This window comes from Urocitellus parryii, chromosome 10 (genome assembly GCF_045843805.1).
Source record: "Urocitellus parryii isolate mUroPar1 chromosome 10, mUroPar1.hap1, whole genome shotgun sequence".
In the NCBI taxonomy this organism is placed as follows: Eukaryota; Metazoa; Chordata; class Mammalia; order Rodentia; family Sciuridae; genus Urocitellus; species Urocitellus parryii.
Genome location: NC_135540.1, coordinates 55,718,275 through 55,738,344, shown reverse-complemented (window position 1 = coordinate 55,738,344; position 20,070 = coordinate 55,718,275). Strand labels below are relative to the sequence as shown.

The 20,070-nt window shown below is 36.5% G+C and overlaps 1 protein-coding gene and 1 non-coding gene across 3 annotated transcripts in view; one reads left to right on the top strand and one right to left on the bottom strand.

The window, feature by feature from the left end:
• The window catches only part of Col25a1 (collagen type XXV alpha 1 chain), a 442,307-nt gene that overhangs the window by 255,074 nt on the left and 167,163 nt on the right, over positions 1–20,070 (top strand). For both annotated transcript variants that reach the window (XM_077803433.1, XM_077803434.1), the window contains exon 5: positions 10,372–10,389. In XM_077803433.1, coding sequence (XP_077659559.1) covers positions 10,372–10,389 — 18 coding nt within the window. The remainder of the gene's footprint in view (positions 1–10,371; positions 10,390–20,070) is intronic.
• On the bottom strand, positions 16,125–16,231 carry LOC144257360 (U6 spliceosomal RNA). Its single transcript, XR_013344442.1, has one exon. It is a non-coding gene; the product is annotated as a U6 spliceosomal RNA (small nuclear RNA).

The following is a 20,070-nucleotide window of genomic DNA, read 5'->3' as shown; positions in this document are numbered from 1 at the left end:
CCAATAATAATAAATCAATCCTCTACTAATTGATAAAAGTCTTGATGCAATTGAATTTATTAAGTCTAGCTTTGTGGACATATCACAAAAATGTGGAAAGAATAAAAAGAAGTTTCTGAAAGTGGTCCAGTCCCCTCTGCTTTGCTCAAGATCATTGCTTTTCAATTGCCCTCCTGCTGTATCATCAATTTTCCCTCTCTTTTGGATAACTCCATTAGCATAAAATTATGCCACCATATTTTCCATCTTAAAAACATCATAAAGCACAAGCTTCCTTGACCACACCTCTTTCTCCCTGCACTGTCCTAGTTCTTTGTCACATCCATTCATTCCCTCCCCCTTATAACCAAACTCCTAGAAATAATAGTCCATATTTCTCAAAGGCTATTTTCCTATTCTCTTCTTTTAAAGTATGCATCTCTATACCACACTGCTGGAGCTTTCTTTTCAGGATCACTGGTTATCTTCAGCATGATAAATTTAGTGATCAGGGTTCAGATCAATTTTTTTCAGGGCCACATTTGACCAGTTGATTGATTTCTTCTTGAAATACATTGCTTGCTCATCTCTTCTCTGGGTCTCACTCTCTCAGGGTCCTCCTCCTGACTGGCTCACCACTTCTCAGCCTGCCTTGCTAGCTGGTTGTATCTCTTCATTATAGTCCCTGAATGATGGGATGTTTAAGGGCTCAGTCCTTGGATCTTTCTCCTTCTTTACATTCCCTTGCTAGGTGACCTCATATTGTGACTTTAAATATTATCTGTATTTCAAAGGCTCCCTTGTGCATAGCTCAGCCCAGACGACTTCTCTGAACTCTGGACTTGTATATCCAACTGTCAGTTCAAGACCTTCACGTGAATGTCTCATGTATATCTCAAACTCAATGTGTCTAAACTGAATTCTGGAATTTCCATCTCTATTCTTCAAAGCTGCTTCTCTTACAGTCTTCTGCATACCCATAAAGGATAAAGGGCATCACATTCCTTTGATTGCTCCAGTCAACCCTTGGGATCATTCCCATCTCTCCTTTTATTTTCCCTCACACCCCACATTCAATCTATCTTCAAAATTTTCTCCAGAATCTGACAGCTTTTCACCTCCTCCACTGCTACTATGCGGGCATAGCTATCATTTATCTTTCATTGAGAATGTTAGAGGAACCTCCTGACTTTTCTTCATAGGTCCACCATTTCCTCCTGCAGCTTTTTCTTCAGAGTGACCATGATCCTTTTCAAACACCTCAGATTGTATTGCTTCCTCACGTAACACCTCTCCTTTGACTTCCTGCCTCTTCCAGATTCAAGTCAAGTCATCATCATGACCTGCATAGTCCATGGGGCCTGGCCCCTTCCCTTCTATGGCTTGACTCCTCTCCCTTTCCTGTCACTCACTCCAGGTTGGACGTGCCATCAGTTACTAGAGTATGTTACAGCCCTCTCCACCTTACAGGGCATGTCCTCTTGCTCTTTCCTTTGTCTCTTCTCCTCTGTTCTGAGTCTTCCCGTGACCACCCTGTAAAAGAGCACCCTCCCGCTGGATTCTCTGGCCTCTCTGTATCCTCTGATATTTTTCTCCATCACCATGAACACCTTATTTATAAACCTTTCTCTTAATGTTTGCCTCTCCTGCCAGAGGGATAGCAGGGACTTTATTTACTCTGTATGTCTGGCATGCAGTAGGTGCTTCACGTATATTAGGTGAATACATAAATAAGCTGTCAAGCTTATTCTTCCCACTCCCAACAGACTTCTACCTCAGAGTCCCTTGAGGTTTGGGGCATGGAATATTTCCACTTCTGTCTCTCTACATGTAAGTTTGTGTCTTCAGTTTCTCCTCCGCTCAGGTAAAGTGCTATCCATTCTCCTAATCTTCATTCTCCTGCTGTACTTCCTTTTGTGTTCTTCTACATACTAATTTTGCTCCTCAAGCCATTTCTGTTCTCCCAATGGAACAGTTTTCTGTCAGTTTAGAGACCTTTACAATTACCTGGCACCTTACCACAGGATCAAAGAAGCACTTTTTCCCAACTCTACGTCTCCTTTCTTTTCTTCCCTTTACACAGTTACTAAATTAACTACTCAGGTTAGCAAGTGTTGGCACACATCCTTTCCACATCCCCTTTCCACTTTTTACCTTCTGTAGATATTGCTGATTAATCCCAGCACTCTTTTCCTAAACTCAGCTTTCTTAATACATTATTCCAGGCAACCAATCAGAATTGGCACTTTGCAGGACACCTGCTTGACATCTGTGGAGCTTGTTCTTGTCTTAATTTCCTTGACTCACAGCTCCATCAATTACAGTAAAACTTCTGGAATCCTTGCAGTCCTAAAATAATCATCTCTCTCTTCTCTCTCTTTCTTCTCTCTCTCTCTCTCTCTCTCTCTCTCTCTCTCTCTCTCTCTCTCTCTCTCTCTCACACACACACACACACACACACACATACACACACACACACACACACACACACACACCCATCCATCTTGATTTCTGGGACTCTCTTTTTTTTTGTTGTTTGTTTCAAATGCTGTTCCTTCTTAGTTTCCTTTTCAGATACTCTTCTCTAACCCCTCAAGTGTTTCTATTTCTCTATTTCGGGATTCTTTTTTTTTAAAATAACTATTTATTTATTTATTTATTTTTATGTGGTGCTCAGGATTGAACTCATTGTCTCACCCATGCTAGGCAAGCACTCTACCACTGAGCCACAACCCCAGCCCTATTTAGGGATTCTTAACCTTAAGAGAATGATTTCCTAGGGAATCTGCAGATGAACTTAAGGGTGTGTGTGTGTAACATTTTAAAGTGTTTCATGGCTAACCAGAGCAACTGTAGCATTTATCCAACTCAAAAGAGGGCTGAGAATCCCAGGTACTTTCTTTCCCTGGGTAATCTCGCCTAGGCCCTGGCTTCAGCCAACAGCATGATGCAAGTGAGACACACAATGGTTCCAGTCATCCATGTTCATGGTCCAGCTTCCTCTGTTAGAAGCTGATTCAGGGAACATTACCTAGCCTCTTTGAAACTTGGTTTGTCTAAATACAGAATGGCCAGAAATGATTTCCCCTATGCAGGATTATTGTTAACAAAGGGAGATGTCATTTGTAAAACTCCTGGAGACTTATAGTAGTCAATAAGTGGTTTGTAAAACTCCTGGAGACTTATAGTAGTCAATAAGTGGTAGTTGACATGATACAGCCCAACATCTGGGTCCCTAAAGCACATATTCTTGTCTACTTGCTTCTCCCTAATTTTAAAATATATTTTCAGTTTTAGGGTTCTGCCTCACTGGAGCAAAAAACATTACGTGACTCATGCATTATGAATTAATTGACTCTGGGTGTTAGAAATTTGCTAACATGCACTTATTGATGCAAAACATCTAAGACAGCTGCACAGAGTACTGTAAGTCCATTTTTTAGCACAATATTTGAAAAATTGGAATTGGGCATTTATATAAATTTAATCAGTCTGAGAGATGTTTATAAATTGGCTTTCAGTATTTGGAACAATAAAAATAGCACACTTTGAAGGATGTTATTAAACATAGCAGAAACCAAGTTATTCAATATGTACAATGTAATGAAAATTGATGGGTCAGGAAAAAAAATGGCCTTTTAAAGCTATGGAAGCTGAGCAGGTGTCTACCCTCCCATGTATTCCTTATGTTTATTGTATCCTACTAAACATATATCTGTTAAGCTGATCATTTATTTTTATCTTGGAAGCCAATCTTGATTCCATGCCAGATTTTGAAAAGGCTTATGTTTTTAGAAGTATGGTACATATTTATTATCAAAAGCAAAAGTTCTTTTATATGAAGAACTGTAAAATAACATAGCTAAATTCCAACCCAAATATTTTGGTTTGGAAAATAGCAAGGGTTCCAACAAATTCTGTGGCCTAGCAGGCTTATCATAAGTCTATATGGAGCCACCACATTCTATCATTGTAATCAATAAGTCTCCTGTTCCTTCTCTCCCAATCTACTCCTAAAGTGATGGTGGGGCATCTATAAGGTAAATTTAAAAGCTTCACTGAATTATGGAGAATATATTTGAAGAATTTTGCAGGACTTTTCTAAAGTCATTAAAAACACCATGAATTGGGAAAACGTTGGAAACCAGAGGTCAAAGTCACTGCCTAGATCTTCCACTAAACGACTCTAACATGGAAAAAATTTAGCAACTTAATAATTAAGGTTCTTTTAATTTTTTTCTGTAATGAATTAGTTATCATGTGATAATGTATTTTTCTAAACAAGAAAAGACCTAAAGCCAGATATGGTGGTCCATACCTGCAATCCCAGGTACTTGAGATAAGGAGGAAGATAACAAGTTTGAAGGAACCTGGACACTTAGACCCTGTATCAAAATAAAAAATAAAAAGGGCTGGAGATGTGACTTAGTGGTATAGCTCCCCTGGGTTCAGTCCTTAGTACCAAAAAAAAAATTTTTTTTTTAATAAACAATAGACCGAAAGTCTGGGAAAGCACAGAGAACTACAAAGATAAAGCAATTATCCAAAATTCTACCACCCAGAAATAACCAGTTTTTGTACACTTTATTTTCACCTATATCCTCCCTTCTCTTCTTTTGATTTCCCTTCTTTCCTCTTTCCTTTCTCTCTCTTGCTTGCTTTTTTCTTTTCTTTCTCTTTTTAGATTTAGAATTACATGTCTAAATATACTTGTGTACACTTATTAAATGATATCTTAGAAATTATATGTGAATTTCATATATGACAATATGAATAAATACCTACATAAATGTAAATAGTTAATAATTGGAATGAACTATTTAAATTAAATTATTTAATTTAAAAATTAAGTAGATTCTAATGCTCCTCATATGAATATACAAGAGAAAAAAGTAAATGTAGTATTATATTAGAAAATGCAACCTTTGAGTTCATGTGGGAAAGACGTGTGAATCCATCTAAATGTGAGTACATCTTTAAATACATTTTTTTAATTTATGAAAGGCAAGTGCTATATAAGAAATTTTCCTAGTTTTGAATCAATTTTTATTGTCTTTACATCAATCCTAATAAAACCATCTCCATGTTCATTCTGGCTCACTTTATTGCTCAAATTGTTAAAGAGAAATATGAAGCAAGTTTGATACTAGCTATTTATTTTCCTCTAGAGCAGAATATGGCTTTTTCCTTTCCTGCATTAAAATCATCAAGGATTAAGTATTTTTCAAAAGAAAACTTTAAATTGAAGGACTCTTATCTAAGTAATATTATGTGACTGCAGCTAAGGTAAGAATTATTAATATCTATCCTGTAGGGCAGCACAATAGGTAATATAAATTATGAATTATGTTTATTTCAACCAAATGTATAAGAGTCCTTGAAAGCCTGAGTCACTTGGAGATACTGAGAGATTATGCAGTCCTTGCAAATCCATTTTTTAATTAACACACATAATCCATAATGCTTTATTTCTTCAATTGCTTCTTTATCTAGTTTATCATTTGCATGTTAATTGGCTTTAAAAATTAATAGACACTTTGTATGTCAATTTGAATTGAATACATTGTTGGTATTGACCATGTAGCCTGTTTAAAATCTCTCTGCTCTTTTGTACAGCATAGCATGCAAAGTACTGTAACTGTGTATTCTCTTATTAATTGGGTATGGAGTCTTAATCAAACTTGGCACTGTTTCTTGAAGACAGAACTTTCATGCTCCAGTTTGGTGGCACATGTGTCAGTAGGAATGCACCCCACCACACACACACCCCTGAAGACTCTGCTGCCTGCAGCTGCCTGAGTTCCAGCTTTATTATGTGAACAAGATTCCATAGGAGGCAGACTTCCTCTTGACACGGATGTGTTTGTATTCTGCCATGAACAGAAGCCAAGAGAACTCTTTCTGAAATATTAGATTGAGAACCTTTATTTTGAAAATGTGACACTGTAATGTAGCAACAGAAACCCCTCTCATGGTTCTTTAAAATATCTTTGGCAAACCTTGAGCCGGTCAAAATATTTTCAGCTAATAGCATTTCAGCAATTGTTTTGGAAGCATCTTCTAGCTTGAGCACTGGTGTGTTAGAGATTGAAATTCACAGTGCAGGGAGGCTGGGAAAAATTCCTGCTTTCTGCTGCTGCAAGTGCAGAGTACATCTGTTCTACTTGTTGGCACAGAGTGAAGGTCAAACTGCTGGAGACTCTTGAGAGGCTAAGGGGTCCCATTGGTTCCAGGATAGGATTCCTGTTGGTCCTTGAGAGACCTCCTGCCACTAGGATAGTCTTGCTGCCATTCTGAGTTCCTTTGCTGTGGTTCTAGAGCTTTATCCAGATGCTTGCTTGCTACAGGTGCTGTTTTTACCTGGGTGGTGGGGGGGTGGAGATTCACATCCACATGTGTGAATTTTTAAGAAATAACGAATTTATAGGATATCTATTCAAATGACATTTTTTAGACAGTAAGGTTTCCAAATGCAAAACAGAAATGATTTCCTCAGTTCAGGAGACTGAAATACATCTGACTCTGAGTGTGATAAAATAACAGCAATAGTCAAGCTTGGTTTTCTCAATGATGAGATTCTGAGTTATTGAGGCAATTTTCTTCTCATTATTTTGAAGTAGAGGTAGCATCTTTTTGAGTTGTGTGAATAATGCTAATATTCCCTCAAGATTTTGTAATTGAGTTTTTATTTGAAACTGAGCACAGTAAAGATACATGTGAATCTGCTATCTCAATCAAATTTTAAATAACATTTTAAAGTTACAACCTTTGTGTCTCTGTCTATGCATATGTTAAGTGAAAACCAAAAAAAAAAAAAAAAAAACCCAAAACAAAAAACAACAACAACAACAAAAACACATTGGTCCCATCTGAAAAAAATGATACAGATTTACCATCCATTAAAAAAAAAGTAGTATGTAGTGAAACTAATTATCTTAGTCACAAATCCAAATGACTTTGTCGATTGAGCAAAGTGTGTTAGCAATTTCTGGCAACTCTAATTGTGATAACAGCCCCGCAAAGGATATTACTATTGCTCTTTAATTGCCTCAAGTAACAGTACATACTCCAGTGATGGGTCGTCTCATTTATCATGTTCCTTTGTGGATTACTTGCCTCACACTGTTCAGCCTCCTTCGAACTCTTTCCAGTCAAGCCTCAGCTACTGGCTGATGGTTTTCCCCACACTGTTCTGATTAACACTTTTAAAGCAGCTCTTCGGATGCTTCTCTTACTTCCTCTAGAGCCTGAGCTGCCCTGGGGGTACTGCTTTAGCTGTTGAGGGCTGTAAATCAGCCACTTGAGAGGCCCAGAGTTCTCCACTGGATGCCCCTGACATGTGTGATTCTGAATCTCTGTGACTTAACCCTTGCTTAACATGGCCCTAGATTATACTAGATTTGGATTATTATTTATGTGAAACATTCTAGTGATTTGCTTGGGGTGGGGGAGACCTACTCAGTAAGTTTGCTTTTAAAAAAATATCTCAAGTTGTGATTTGTGAGGGTTCATCATATTTGTAAGTACTCGTTTAGGGTGTATTTTAGGAAGAATTTTTAAAAAGTTAACTTTCATGGTTTATAATTAATAATATTCACTACAATAAATGAGAATAACCTAGAAAAGTATCCACTATGAATGAGTGAAAATGCTTCCATTCCTCAGTAAATGACTCAGAAGCAGTGTAAGGACATTCTGAAATATCTCTTCTGGCAATTAGCCTGTGGCAAACTCATTTTCACCTAGGGCCCTTGTTCAGGAGGGGGTTTCTGAAATTCTCTGGGCTCTGCTGTCTTTCTGCATGCACGCTAAGAAGCAGACCCTGCCACACACCAGAATCCTCTTGATATCAGCCCTATTTGGGTCACGTGGCTCTGTTCTGATGATCAGCCTCCAGACTGTCTCCTTAGGTGTATTGTAGGTTTGCACTGGTGAATAGACTCGGATGTCGTATGGAGAGGACATGGTGCAGGCATGATTTGTAAGGCTTGTATTGTGTGATCTGTGACTTTGGGCAGTTATCAAATTTGTACTATTTTATGCTTGTTTCTCGGGGAAACCTCTCTACCAACCACATCTATTCTTTTTCATGTTCCCCATCCTCTGCACACGCACATACCCATACACACCTGCTACATAGACCTGGAATATATACCATCCTTTAAAATGATCTTAGTTCTCTGGTGCTACTTTTCAATGCCTAGATAGAAGTCAGCTTCTTAAAATTGCACTGTCATTTACTCCTAGTTATTCTCCCTAACATGAAGTCCATAGAACAATTGATATTTGTACATGATGATATAAATGTGCATGCTATGCTAAATAATTTGTTTGGCATAATACAGAAGTGCCACATTTTAAAGATGAACAGGAAAAGTTTGTAGAACAACCATAAGAATCAGAAAATCTCAGCAACTGAGCTAAATTGATTCTTTTGAAGACTTTCTGATTTTAAAGAATCTTACATTTTAACTTTTCATATAATACATGTAAGAGATGTCATATATTCTAGGGTTTTAGAGATGCACATTCATATTTCTGAGTTTGTATGAGTTCTAAACCTTAGAAAGGCCAAAAATTTAATGTGGAAAGAGATGAATAGGGAGAAGGAGAGCAGAAGGAAGAAGAGAGAAAAAGAGGGACAGAGAAGAATTGCACATATCAAAATTTTATTTAGTCCATGGATCTTTTAGACCTATATTTACATGTCACTGGAGAACCTGGTTTTGGAGGTTCTTGACTGAAAAATTTGTTTAGTGCTGATTTCAGAAGAAGCTCTTCCAAACTGGTGCCTGTACAGGTATCAGTTAACAGGCTATGGTGCCTATTGGTCCTGAATGTGCCTTGGAAGCAGAGGTGCATACTGTAGCAGTCTGGGAAGTGTCCATCCAATTGAAGAGTGCCATGGTACCCTAGTTATCCCAGCAAATCTAGATGTATATGTGAGGTTAAATTTCCAGAGGGAAAAGCAGAATGGCTTTGTAGGAAGTGCATGAACTTTGCTATCAGATTTGGTGTTAAGTTCTGGCTTTTCCATCTATAGACTGTGTGAACCTTTAGCTTAACTCTCTGAGCCTCAGTTTCTCTGTTTGTCAAATGTAGAGCAGTTATAAGGAATAAATGAAACAACATATATCCCAAAGTGTCTCGTACTTAGTAAGAATTCATAAATGTTATTATCTTTCTCTTTTTCCACCACTGAAGAGTATAGCAATGAAGTGGATAACATCCTCAGCAACTTAGTTTTGCTCTTCTTCCTGGTTTGACTAGATAAAATCTGTTCCATCACATTTTTAATCAAAACTCTTGCATTTTATCTGGTCTATCCCCAGTGAGTTAGAGAAGAAATTCCTAGAGAAATTCTAATCCTAGAGAGAGGCTGAGAGAGAGAGTGTGTACCCAGGCATATTACCCAATGATATACAGCTAATACAATGAAACTGCACATCATTTTTTTAATAGATTCCTTAACTCAGAGGGAACTTATTCTTTAATCTTCTCTGACATAAAACTCAATTAGGGATTAAGAAGGTGATGTGTAATCAATATTTTTATTCAAAAGTGATTTTTCTTTAGCTAGAAGCATATACAGTTACACTGCTCTGAAATCTTTATCAGCTTAGACAACAAGAGAGTGACATTCAACACGTATCAGATTGCCTAGAGGTCACATAATCTATTGTGGGTGGTGTTCTGTTGTACTGTAATGATCTAGAGACCTTGCAGACTCCTAAAATGCCCTTACGTTTGATTGTGTAAAGTAAAAGAGAGCTGTTAATCAAAAAAATTCACTCAAGATATTATTGAAACAATGAGAAATCCAAAGACACAGGGAGTTCTAAAACTAAACTTTCTACCTTGTATATATTCATTCATTCATATTCTCTTTCTCTCTCTCTCTCTCTCTCTCTCTCTCTCTCTCTCTCTCTCTCTCTCCCTCCCTCTCTCTCCCTCCCTCCCTCCCTCTCTCTCCCCCCCCTTCTCCTCCATGTCATGTTTGAATCAGTATCTTAGTAACACCCATGCTGGAAGACCTCCCTCTAGTAGCCTGTTGATGGGATGCTGTGAGATGTGATACTCCTGTGACTTCTCTTTCCTCAGTTAAATTCTAGAGCATGCTACAACCTCGGCATCATTTTGAAATTATACATAACAGATTGTAATACCAAAATTTTAGAACAATAGTGTAGAGTAAAAATATTAAGATACAATTTAATTGGGGAAGCCACAAAGCAAAGTTTGTCAGTAGTTAGTTATTATTATCTTTGATAGATTACATAGTATAATGTACGTATTCGAAGCTTCTATATTTAGGTTTTCAGGGCTAATTTAAGTAATTTAAGTATATAATTATAACAATCTTATAATTATTTCTCTTCTTATCAATTTCAGGGTCAGCCTGGTCCTCAGGTAAGTAATCTCTTTTCTAATAAATTGGCACCAACTTAGGGTTTTCTCAAGTTTTTCTTCAATTCTTTTTCAAAGAATATAAGAAAGCTTATGAGATGGTAATTATGACACCACATTGTTGACCAAATATTTCCCAGGAGTAAAGCCCTGGGGCTTCTGTAGGGTTGTGTGAGCCACATCAGCTGTTAGGCCAGATGGCAAATTGAGCTGAGTGCCATCATATAAAGCAAAACTCCTCACTGACCTCCACCAGGGCCACACGACTGTCGTGGGAGGCAGAATGACTTAGTTAAGGTTGGGAGTGAACTGATTTGAATTAGGTACTGGTTAATTATGGACTAATAATGTTGTAGATCCACACAGTCTCTGATAATTTAAACTGCAGTTCTGCTAGCTTCTCTCGATTCAATATAGACAGATACTGACTTTGTTGTACATTTTCAGTGTAGACTACCTGCAGCTGACGTGAATTGTAATTGAGCATGAATACAGTCAACAGAAAATTTTTGAGCCTTAAATCATATTGAAGAAAATTACAAAATTTTAGGGTGGGGAAGAATTTGTATAAAGCTAAAAACAAAAGAAGAGGATTTCTAGAAATAGTCAATGCGACAAACTTAAACTCAACAAACCCAGTGTCCGTGCTAATGATAATCTGAGAGGTGCTCTTGGGAAGGAAGTACAATTATTAATGCTTTACATAGAACACCGTAATAACCTGTAAATAATGCAATTATTTATTGAGTGCCATTCTCTCTTTTGCCCTGATCTTCTGAATTCTACTTTGGTCCTAGATTTTTTTTATGAATAAGTCATTTCATGATAGCTTTGCAGTCAATATTATGAATTACCTATCATGTGATAATCCTCACAGTAGACCACAAGAATATTTTTTCATAGTTTTTGTGAGCTCTGTGTATAAGAATAATAATCCAAAAAAAAAAAAATCTCACTGCGTCAGTCAGTTCTAAGCTCAGGAGAAAAAAAAAATCATTTTTAATTAGTTTATGTTGCTATCAAAGAATACTCTCGTTATTTGCAACGTTCACTCTTGCATTCCAGGTGAGCTCAAGTAGTTATTAGAGGAGGAAAAAACCTACAGAAGGGAATTATGGTTTGTTTTCTAAATTTGAGCTAAATTATAATGGGATAAAGACAAAGTATAAGGAGCTTAGCATGCTTTACTATTATTTTTTTAATTTAATTTTTTTTATTGGTTGTTCACAACATTACAAAGCTATTGACATATCCTATTTCATACATTAGATTGAAGTGGGTTATGAACTCCCAATTTTACCCCAAATGCAGATTGCAGAATCACATCAGTTACACATCCACAATTTTACATAATGCCCAATTAGTAATTGTTGTATTCTGCTACCTTTCCTATCCCCTACTATCCCCCCTCCCCTCCCCTCCCATCTTCTCTCTCTACCCCATCTATTGTAATTCATTTCTCTCCTTGTTTATTTTCCCATTCCCCTCACAACCTCTTATATGTAATTTTGTATAGCAATGAGGGTCTCCCTTCATTTCCATGCAATTTCCCTTTTCTCTCCCTTTCCCTCCCATCTCATGTCTCTGTTTAATGTTAATCTTTTCTTCCTGCTCTTCCTCCCTGCTCTGTTCATAGTTGCTCTCATTATATTAAAGAAGACATTTGGTATTTGTTTTTTAGGGATTGGCTAGCTTCACTAAGCATAATCTGCTCTAGTGCCATCCATTTCCCTGCAAATTCTATGATTTTGTCATTTTTTATTGCTGAATAGTACTCCATTGTGTATAGATGCCACATTTTTTTTTTTATCCATTCATCTATTGAAGGGCATCTGGGATGGTTCCACAGTCTAGCTATTATGAATTGTGCTGCTATGAACATCCATGTGGCAGCATCCCTGTAGCATGCTCTTTTAAGGTCTTCAGGGAATAGTCCGAGAAGGGCAATAGCAGGGTCAAATGGTGGTTCCATTCCCAGCTTTCCCAGGAATCTCCAAACTGCTTTCCAAATTGGCCGCACCAATTTGCAGTCCCACCAGCAATGTACAAGAGTACCCTTTTCTCCACATCCTCTCCAGCACTTGTTGTTGTTTGACTTCATAGTGGCTGCCAATCTTACTGGAGTGAGATGGTATCTTAGGGTGGTTTTGATTTGCATTTCTCTGACTGCTAGAGATGGTGAGCATTTTTTCATGTACTTGTTGATTGATTGTATATCCTCCTCTGAGAAGTGTCTGTTCAGGTCCTTGGCCCATTTGTTGATTGGGTTATTTGTTATCTTATTGTCTAATTTTTTGAGTTCTTTGTATACTGTGGATATTAGGGCTCTATCTGAAGTGTGAGGAGTAAAAATTTGTTCCCATGATGTAGGCTCCCTATTTACCTCTCTTATTGTTTCTCTTGCTGAGAAAAAACTTTTAAGTTTAAGTAAGTCCCATTTGTTCATTCTTGTTATTAACTCTTGTGCTCTGGGTGTCCTATTAAGGAATTTGGAGCCCAACCCCACAATATGTAGATCGGAGCCAACTTTTTCTTCTATCAGACGCAGAGTCTCTGATTTGATATCAAGCTCCTTGATCCACTTTGAGTTAACTTTTGTGCATGGTGAGAGAAAGGGATTCAGTTTCATTTTGTTGCATATGGATTTCCAATTTTCCCAGCACCATTTGTTGAAGATGCTATCCTTCCTCCATTGCATGCTTTTAGCCCCTTTATCAAATATAAGATAGTTGTAACTTTGTGGATTAGTCTCTGTGTCCTCTATTCTATACCATTGGTCCACCCGCCTGTTTTGGTACCAGTACCATGCTGTTTTTGTCACTATTGCTCTGTAATATAGTTTGAAATCTGGTATCGCTATACCGCCTGATTCACACTTCCTGCTTAGAATTGCTTTTGCTATTCTGGGTCTTTTATTTTTCCATATGAATTTCATGATTGTTTTATCTATTTCTACAAGAAATGCTGTTGGGATTTTGATTGGCATTGCATTAAACCTATAGAGAACTTTTGGTAATGTCGCCATTTTGATAATGTTAGTTCTGCCTATATTTTTCCATCTTCTAAGATCTTCTTCTACTTCTCTCTTTAGGGTTCTGTAGTTTTCATTGTATAAATCTTTCACCTCTTTTGTTAGGTTGATTCCCAAGTTTGTTTTTTTTTTTGAGGATATTGTGAATGGAGTGTTTTTCCTCATTTCCCTTTCAGAAGTTTTGTCGCTGATATACAGAAATGCCTTTGATTTATGCGTGTTGATTTTATATCCTGCCACTTTGCTGAATTCATTTATTAGTTCTAGTAGTTTCTTTGTAGACCCTTTTGGGTCTTCTAGGTATAGAATCATGTCATCTGCAAATAGTGATAATTTAAGTTCTTCTTTTCCTATTTTTATGCCTTTAATTTCTCTCATCTGTCTAATTGCTCTGGCCAGTGTTTTGAGAACTATATTGAATAGAAGTGGTGATAGAGGGCATCCCTGTCTTGTTCCAGATTTTAGAGGGAATGCCTTTAACTTTTGTCCATTCAGAATGATGCTAGCCTGAGGCTTAGCATAGATAGTTTTTACAATGTCAAGGTAAGTTCCTGTTATCCCTAGTTTTTCTAATGTTTTGAACATAAAGGGATGCTGTACTTTGTCGAATGCTTTCTCTGCGTCTATCGAGATGATCATATGGTTCTTATCTTTAAGTCTATTGATGTGGTGAATAACACTTATTGATTTCCGTATATTGAACCATCCTTGAATCCCAGGGATGAATCCTATCTGATCATGGTGCACAATTTTTTTGATGTGTTTTTGTATTTGATTCGCCAGAATTTTATTGAGGATTTTTGCATCTAGGTTCATTAGAGATATTGGTCTGTAGTTTTCTTTCTTTGAGGTGTCTTTGTCTGGTTTCAGAATCAGGGTGATGTTGGCCTCATAGAATGAATTTGGAAGAGCTCCCTCTTTTTCTATTTCCTGAAATAACTTGAAAAGTATTGGTATTAATTCTTCTTTCAAGGTTTTGTAAAAATCTGCTGTATACCCATCCGGTCCTGGGCTTTTCTTGGTTGGTAGTCTTTTGATGGCTTCTTCAATTTCATCCATTGATATTGGTCTGTTTAAGTTGTGGGTATCCTCCTGACTCAGTCTGGGCAGATCATATGACTTAAGAAATTTATCGATGTCTTCACTATCTTCTATTTTATTGGAATATAGGTTTTCAAAATAATTTCTAATTGTCTTCTGTATTTCTGTAGCATCTGTTGTGATATTGCCTTTTTCATCCCGTATGTTAGTAATTTGAGTTCTCTCTCTTCTTCTCTTCGTTAGCATAGCTAAAGGTCTGTCGATCTTTATTTATTTTTTTGAAGAACCAACTTTTAGTTTTGTTAATTTTTTCAATAGTTTCTTTTGTTTCAATTTCATTGATTTCTGCTCTGATTTTAATTATTTCTTGCCTTCTGCTACATTTGCTGTTGTTTTGCTCTTCCTTTTCTAGGGCTTTGAGATGAAGTGTGAGCTCATTTATTTGTTGTTTTTTTTCTTTTTTTTGAGGAATGACCACCAGGCGATGAATTTTCCTCTTAAAACTGCTTTCATTGTGTCCCATAGATTCCGATATGTTGTGTCTGTATTTTCATTTATCTCTAAGAATTTTTTGATTTCCTCCTTTATGTCTTCTGTAACCCATTGATCATTCAGTAACATATTGTTCATTTTCCATGTGATGAAGGATTTTTCCTTCCTTCTTTTATCATTGATTTCCAGTTTCATTCCATTATGATCAGATAAAATGCATGGTATTATCTCCACCCCTTTATATTTACTGAGGGTTGCCCTATGGCATAATATATGGTCTATTTTTGAGAAGGATCCATGTGCTGCTGAGAAAAAAGTATATCCATTTGATGATGGTTGATATATTCTATATATGTCAGTTAAGTCTAGGTTATTGATTGTGGTATTGAGTTCTATAGTTTCTTTATTCAACTTTTGTTTAGAGGATCTGTCCAATGGTGAGAGAGGTGTGTTGAAGTCACCCATAATTATTATGTTGTGGTCTATTTGATTCTTGAACTTGAGGAGAATTTGTTTTATGAATGTCGCAGCACCATTATTTGGTGCATAAATATTGATAATTGTTATGTCTTGTTGGTGAATGGTTCCTTTTAACAGTATATAATGTCCTTCTTTATCCCTTTTGATTAACTTAGTCTTGAAGTCGATTTTATTCCATATGAGGATGGCCACCCCTGCTTCCTTACGAGGACCGTGTGCGTGGTATATTTTTTTCCCATCCTTTCACCTTCAGCCTGTGTATGTCTTTTCCAATCAGATGTGTCTCTTGGAGACAGCATATTGTTGGATTTCTTTTTTTAATCCATGATACCAGCCTATGTCGCTTTATTGGAGAGTTTAAGCCATTAACATTCAGAGTTACTATTGATATATGGTTTGTACTTCCATCCATGTTTGATTATTTATCCTTTTTTTAAAAAATTTAGTTTGTTTCTCCATGATTATCTTTCCCCTCGCCCTCTGTCTTTACCGAGGCACTTCCCTCTGATGGTTTTGGTTATTGTTTTTCAGTTCTTCCTCATGTAGTGTTTTGCTCAAAATGCTTTGCAATTCTGGTTTTCTGGCTGCACATACTTTTAACTTTTGTTTATCATGAAAGATTTTTATTTCGTTGTCATACCTGAAGCTTAATTTTGCTGGATACAGAATTCTTGGTTGGCATCCATTGTCTTTCAAAAATATGGAACACTTCACGAATTTGCGTGTCATCCTTGCACAGGGGCCATGCTAATCTTCTCTGTATCGTTCCAATTTTAGTATATGTGCTGCCGAAGCGAGCACAGCATGCTTTATTTTAATGAATGCTTACAGAAGCCCTGGACAGGTTATACTAGAAGGTAGTTTTATATGTACATATATAAATATAAACATATTCATGTATTTATAATTGCCTATATAAATATGTAAAATATACTTATATATAGATATATAAATTCATAAGAGATAAACTACTTGCCTAGGTGATACCATAGAGCTGGAAGCAGAGGTTATTCTGACTCCAAACCCTCATATTCTAATACTCAGCCTTTGAGGGAAAAGAAGATGAAACAGCATATGGTAAAGTTGGAGTGTTAGTTTTGAAAGAAGATTGTAATCTTTAACACATTTGAAGTTTATATAGAACCTCTGTTTTAGCCAGCCATCTCCAACCATGTCCAAGTAATTCTTAAGAATTTGGGTATAAGTAGTTCAAGATAGGATCCCAGGAGACATTGTAGGGGAAAAATGACTCTGGAAAAACAGAATAACAAAAAAAAAAAAAAAGCTGATACATTAATGAAGAGGTTATTGCTGTGGACAGCTGAGGTTCAATCCAGCTGAAAAACCTGTGAGAGACAATGTAGAACATGCCTCAGAAACATCCCACTGAGGGGCAAGGAAGTTGATGTATTTATCCACTAATTTCCCTTTCTTCTTTCTTGAAAGTCCCGTCCACATTTTTATTCTGTGGTACTTCTGGCCTGTACCAGAAGGTCTGCATACTCCAGCTGCTAGAGAAATATGGGAAGCTGTAGGGACATACAGAATGGGTATTCCAGCACTGTCTTTTAGCACGGTTGTGGTGTGGGTGGGCAACTACATCCATTCCCACATCCAAGTGCAAGCATCTTATATAAAACAGGATGGAAAATTTACATATGAAATATGGAGACTTGGATATTGGACATAAAGACAGGATTAAAAGTATATTATTTAAGAAAGTGCTAAAGAAAATAATTACAAATAGCAAAGTACAGTCATAATAGGTCTTGAGTATTAGCCGTAGTTGATGAATAGAAGAAAGAGAGTAAGCCAGATGACAAGCCAAGAATGGACAGAACCAGGAGCATCATGGATCATTATAGCTAAGACTTGAACATGTATCATGGTACTTCAGAGGACCTTGATTCCAGGTCTTAGACTTTGTGTTTTTTTCACAATAAATATATCTAATTTTCATGTGTATTTGACAATTCTGGAAATTTAGAGTGAAGATGGAACTGGAATTGTCAAATGGCGCCCTGCTCTTGTTTTTCCTTTGTTTTGGCCTGTAGGGACCAAGACAATCACATGAGAATTTAATTCAAAACATCTTCCTCAGAAAGGGAAGGGCATGAACATTGAAAAACTTCCTCCTTACCTTCTCTCCCATCTCCTTCTGCAACTACTTTAGGGAGGTGGAAAAAAAGAAGAGAGTTTGCCATGTAAATAAGTTGTCCCTTATTTCCAAGTTTCCTTCCCCTCCCTGAGTCATAGCCATATCACCTGTGGCCTCTGTTATCTAGCCTGCCTACTCCTTTGAATATCCACTCCTGTTAAGCAGTATTCTGAATGATACATTTCTAAATGTCAAATTCCAATTTTTGATGGATTTTTCATTAAGATACAAGTACCAATTAATGGTTTGTTTCTATAATAAGAATATTTGGGGGGATTGGGAATAACCTGTGGATTATTATAATAATTATATCATAATGCCCATGGGAAGACAAAATAAGATTTCCAAACAATTAACTTCCAAAGAGAATCGGAAATGTTTGAATTGTGATTTTTGAACACTTTTAACTTTTAAAAAAGATTTGAACAGAATTGCGGCTAGGCACTTGTTATTCTTGTGCAAAAGTTTATGTTTATGATTTTTTTGCATAGTTTTAAACCATTCCACATCATCTTATTCACAATATTAAAAGGTGTAGAACTCTTCTTTAATACTTTTTTCCATATCATGTGTTCTTTCGTAAGGGCTTCCAGATGAATAAGGTTGTATTTTGAAGACTGTTGGTTATGAGGGAGTTATTCAGTGAGTCGTTCTGTTCATCTTCCTAAAGTTGAACACAGCTTAGATGGACTTAAGCTGAGATCCTTAAGACATTGTGAAGAAGACTGAGAAGTAAATGGCAGTGGACCCTGTTACAGTTGTAGTATAAAGCTGATAGGAAAGGAGAGCTTAGGGAAGACAGGTGAGTGTTAGCATTTACCTGGGGGGTGGAGTGGGGGGAAGGTTCCTGACATGGAAAACAAAATAATGAAAGGATATTAGAAAGAAAGGAGAAAAGCAATTCTAGCACCTAGGGTTAAGGTAAAAAATAAATAAAAAAATAAAGAGGCAGGACGTGAATGGAGAGGATGTTGCTGTGACTCTACTGAATCAAAGGACATTAAATTTTTGGAGGGGGAAGACGACACACTAGAGTAAATAATGTCACAGTGACTTGAAAAACATGAGTGTAAAGAGGAAAAATAAGTGACACCAGAGGACGAGTAAGGCAGAAGGAAGGAAAGGAAATTAGAAAAAAGGCAGATGAGTGTTTGAGTATTTCGCATTGTCTCTAGTTTGAAATACAATCTATTGAAATGAAAGTGACCCTGACATTTGTTCAGTAACTCATATTAACATAATTAAATTCAATCACTCAACAAGTATTTATTTAACCCCTACTAAGGCACAGGAAGACTGAAATTATGGTGAATAAAACAGATTCAGCTTCTGTTCTTACAATGACTCTGTTTTATTTTTATTTTGAAAAATTATATATTTTAATTTAAATATTTAATTGAATGTATTGAAGGTGAACAGTGTTGACTTCATATACATTTAAATCAATGATGGTTACAACAAAAGAATTATCATCCACCTCTACCCATGCAAGACAATGTTACCTCCTCACAAGTGGTTCACTGAAAGTTTGTAACTTTTTGCCAAAATCTCCCCATTTCTGCCACCATAGTCCTGACTCTATGTTTCTATGAATTCAGCTTCTTTTAAATTTGACATATGAGTGAGATCATACAGTATTTGTCTTTCTGACTCTGGTTTACTTCACTTTTTAGAATGTCCTCCAGGTTAATCTATGTTATCAAAACTGGCGGGATTTCCTTCTCATAGCTAATAATATTCTGTTGTCATTATGTATATGTATGTATGTGTGTGTATGTATGTATATGTGTGTGTGTGTATATATATACATATATATATATACCTCCATTCATCCATTAATGGACACTTATCCTGATTCTATATGTTGACTATTATGGATAGATTTCACATAGATGTGATATTAGGAAGTATTTGTCTTTCTGTGCGTGGCTCATTTAAATTAATATAATGTCCTCCAGGTTCATCCATATTTTTGCAAATGGCAGGATTTATTCTTTTATGTGGCAGAATAGTATTCCATTGTGTATATATACACCATATTTTTCTTACTCATCTGAGGAAGGAAAATGAACATTTAGGTTGATTCCGTATTGTGGGTGCTGTGAAAAGTACTTCAGTAATCATGGGCTTACAGAGATCTCTTTAATATGCTGATTTCATTTCCCTTTGAATATATTCCTAGAAGTGAGATTGCTGAATCAAATGGTGATTCTGTTTTTAATTTTTTGAGGTACTTGTATGCTGTTTTCCATAATGACGGTGATTCTTCACTTTCCTACCAATAATGTACAGGGCTCTATTTTCTCCGTACTCTCACTTATATCTTGTATCTTGCTTTTTGGAAAATACCCATCTTAAGAGGTGTGAGATTATCTCTATAGATTTGATTTGCATTTCCCTGATAGTGTGCTAAGCATGTTTACATGTCCTGTTGACCATTTGTATGTCTAATTTAGAAAAAAAAAATTCACATCTCTTGTGA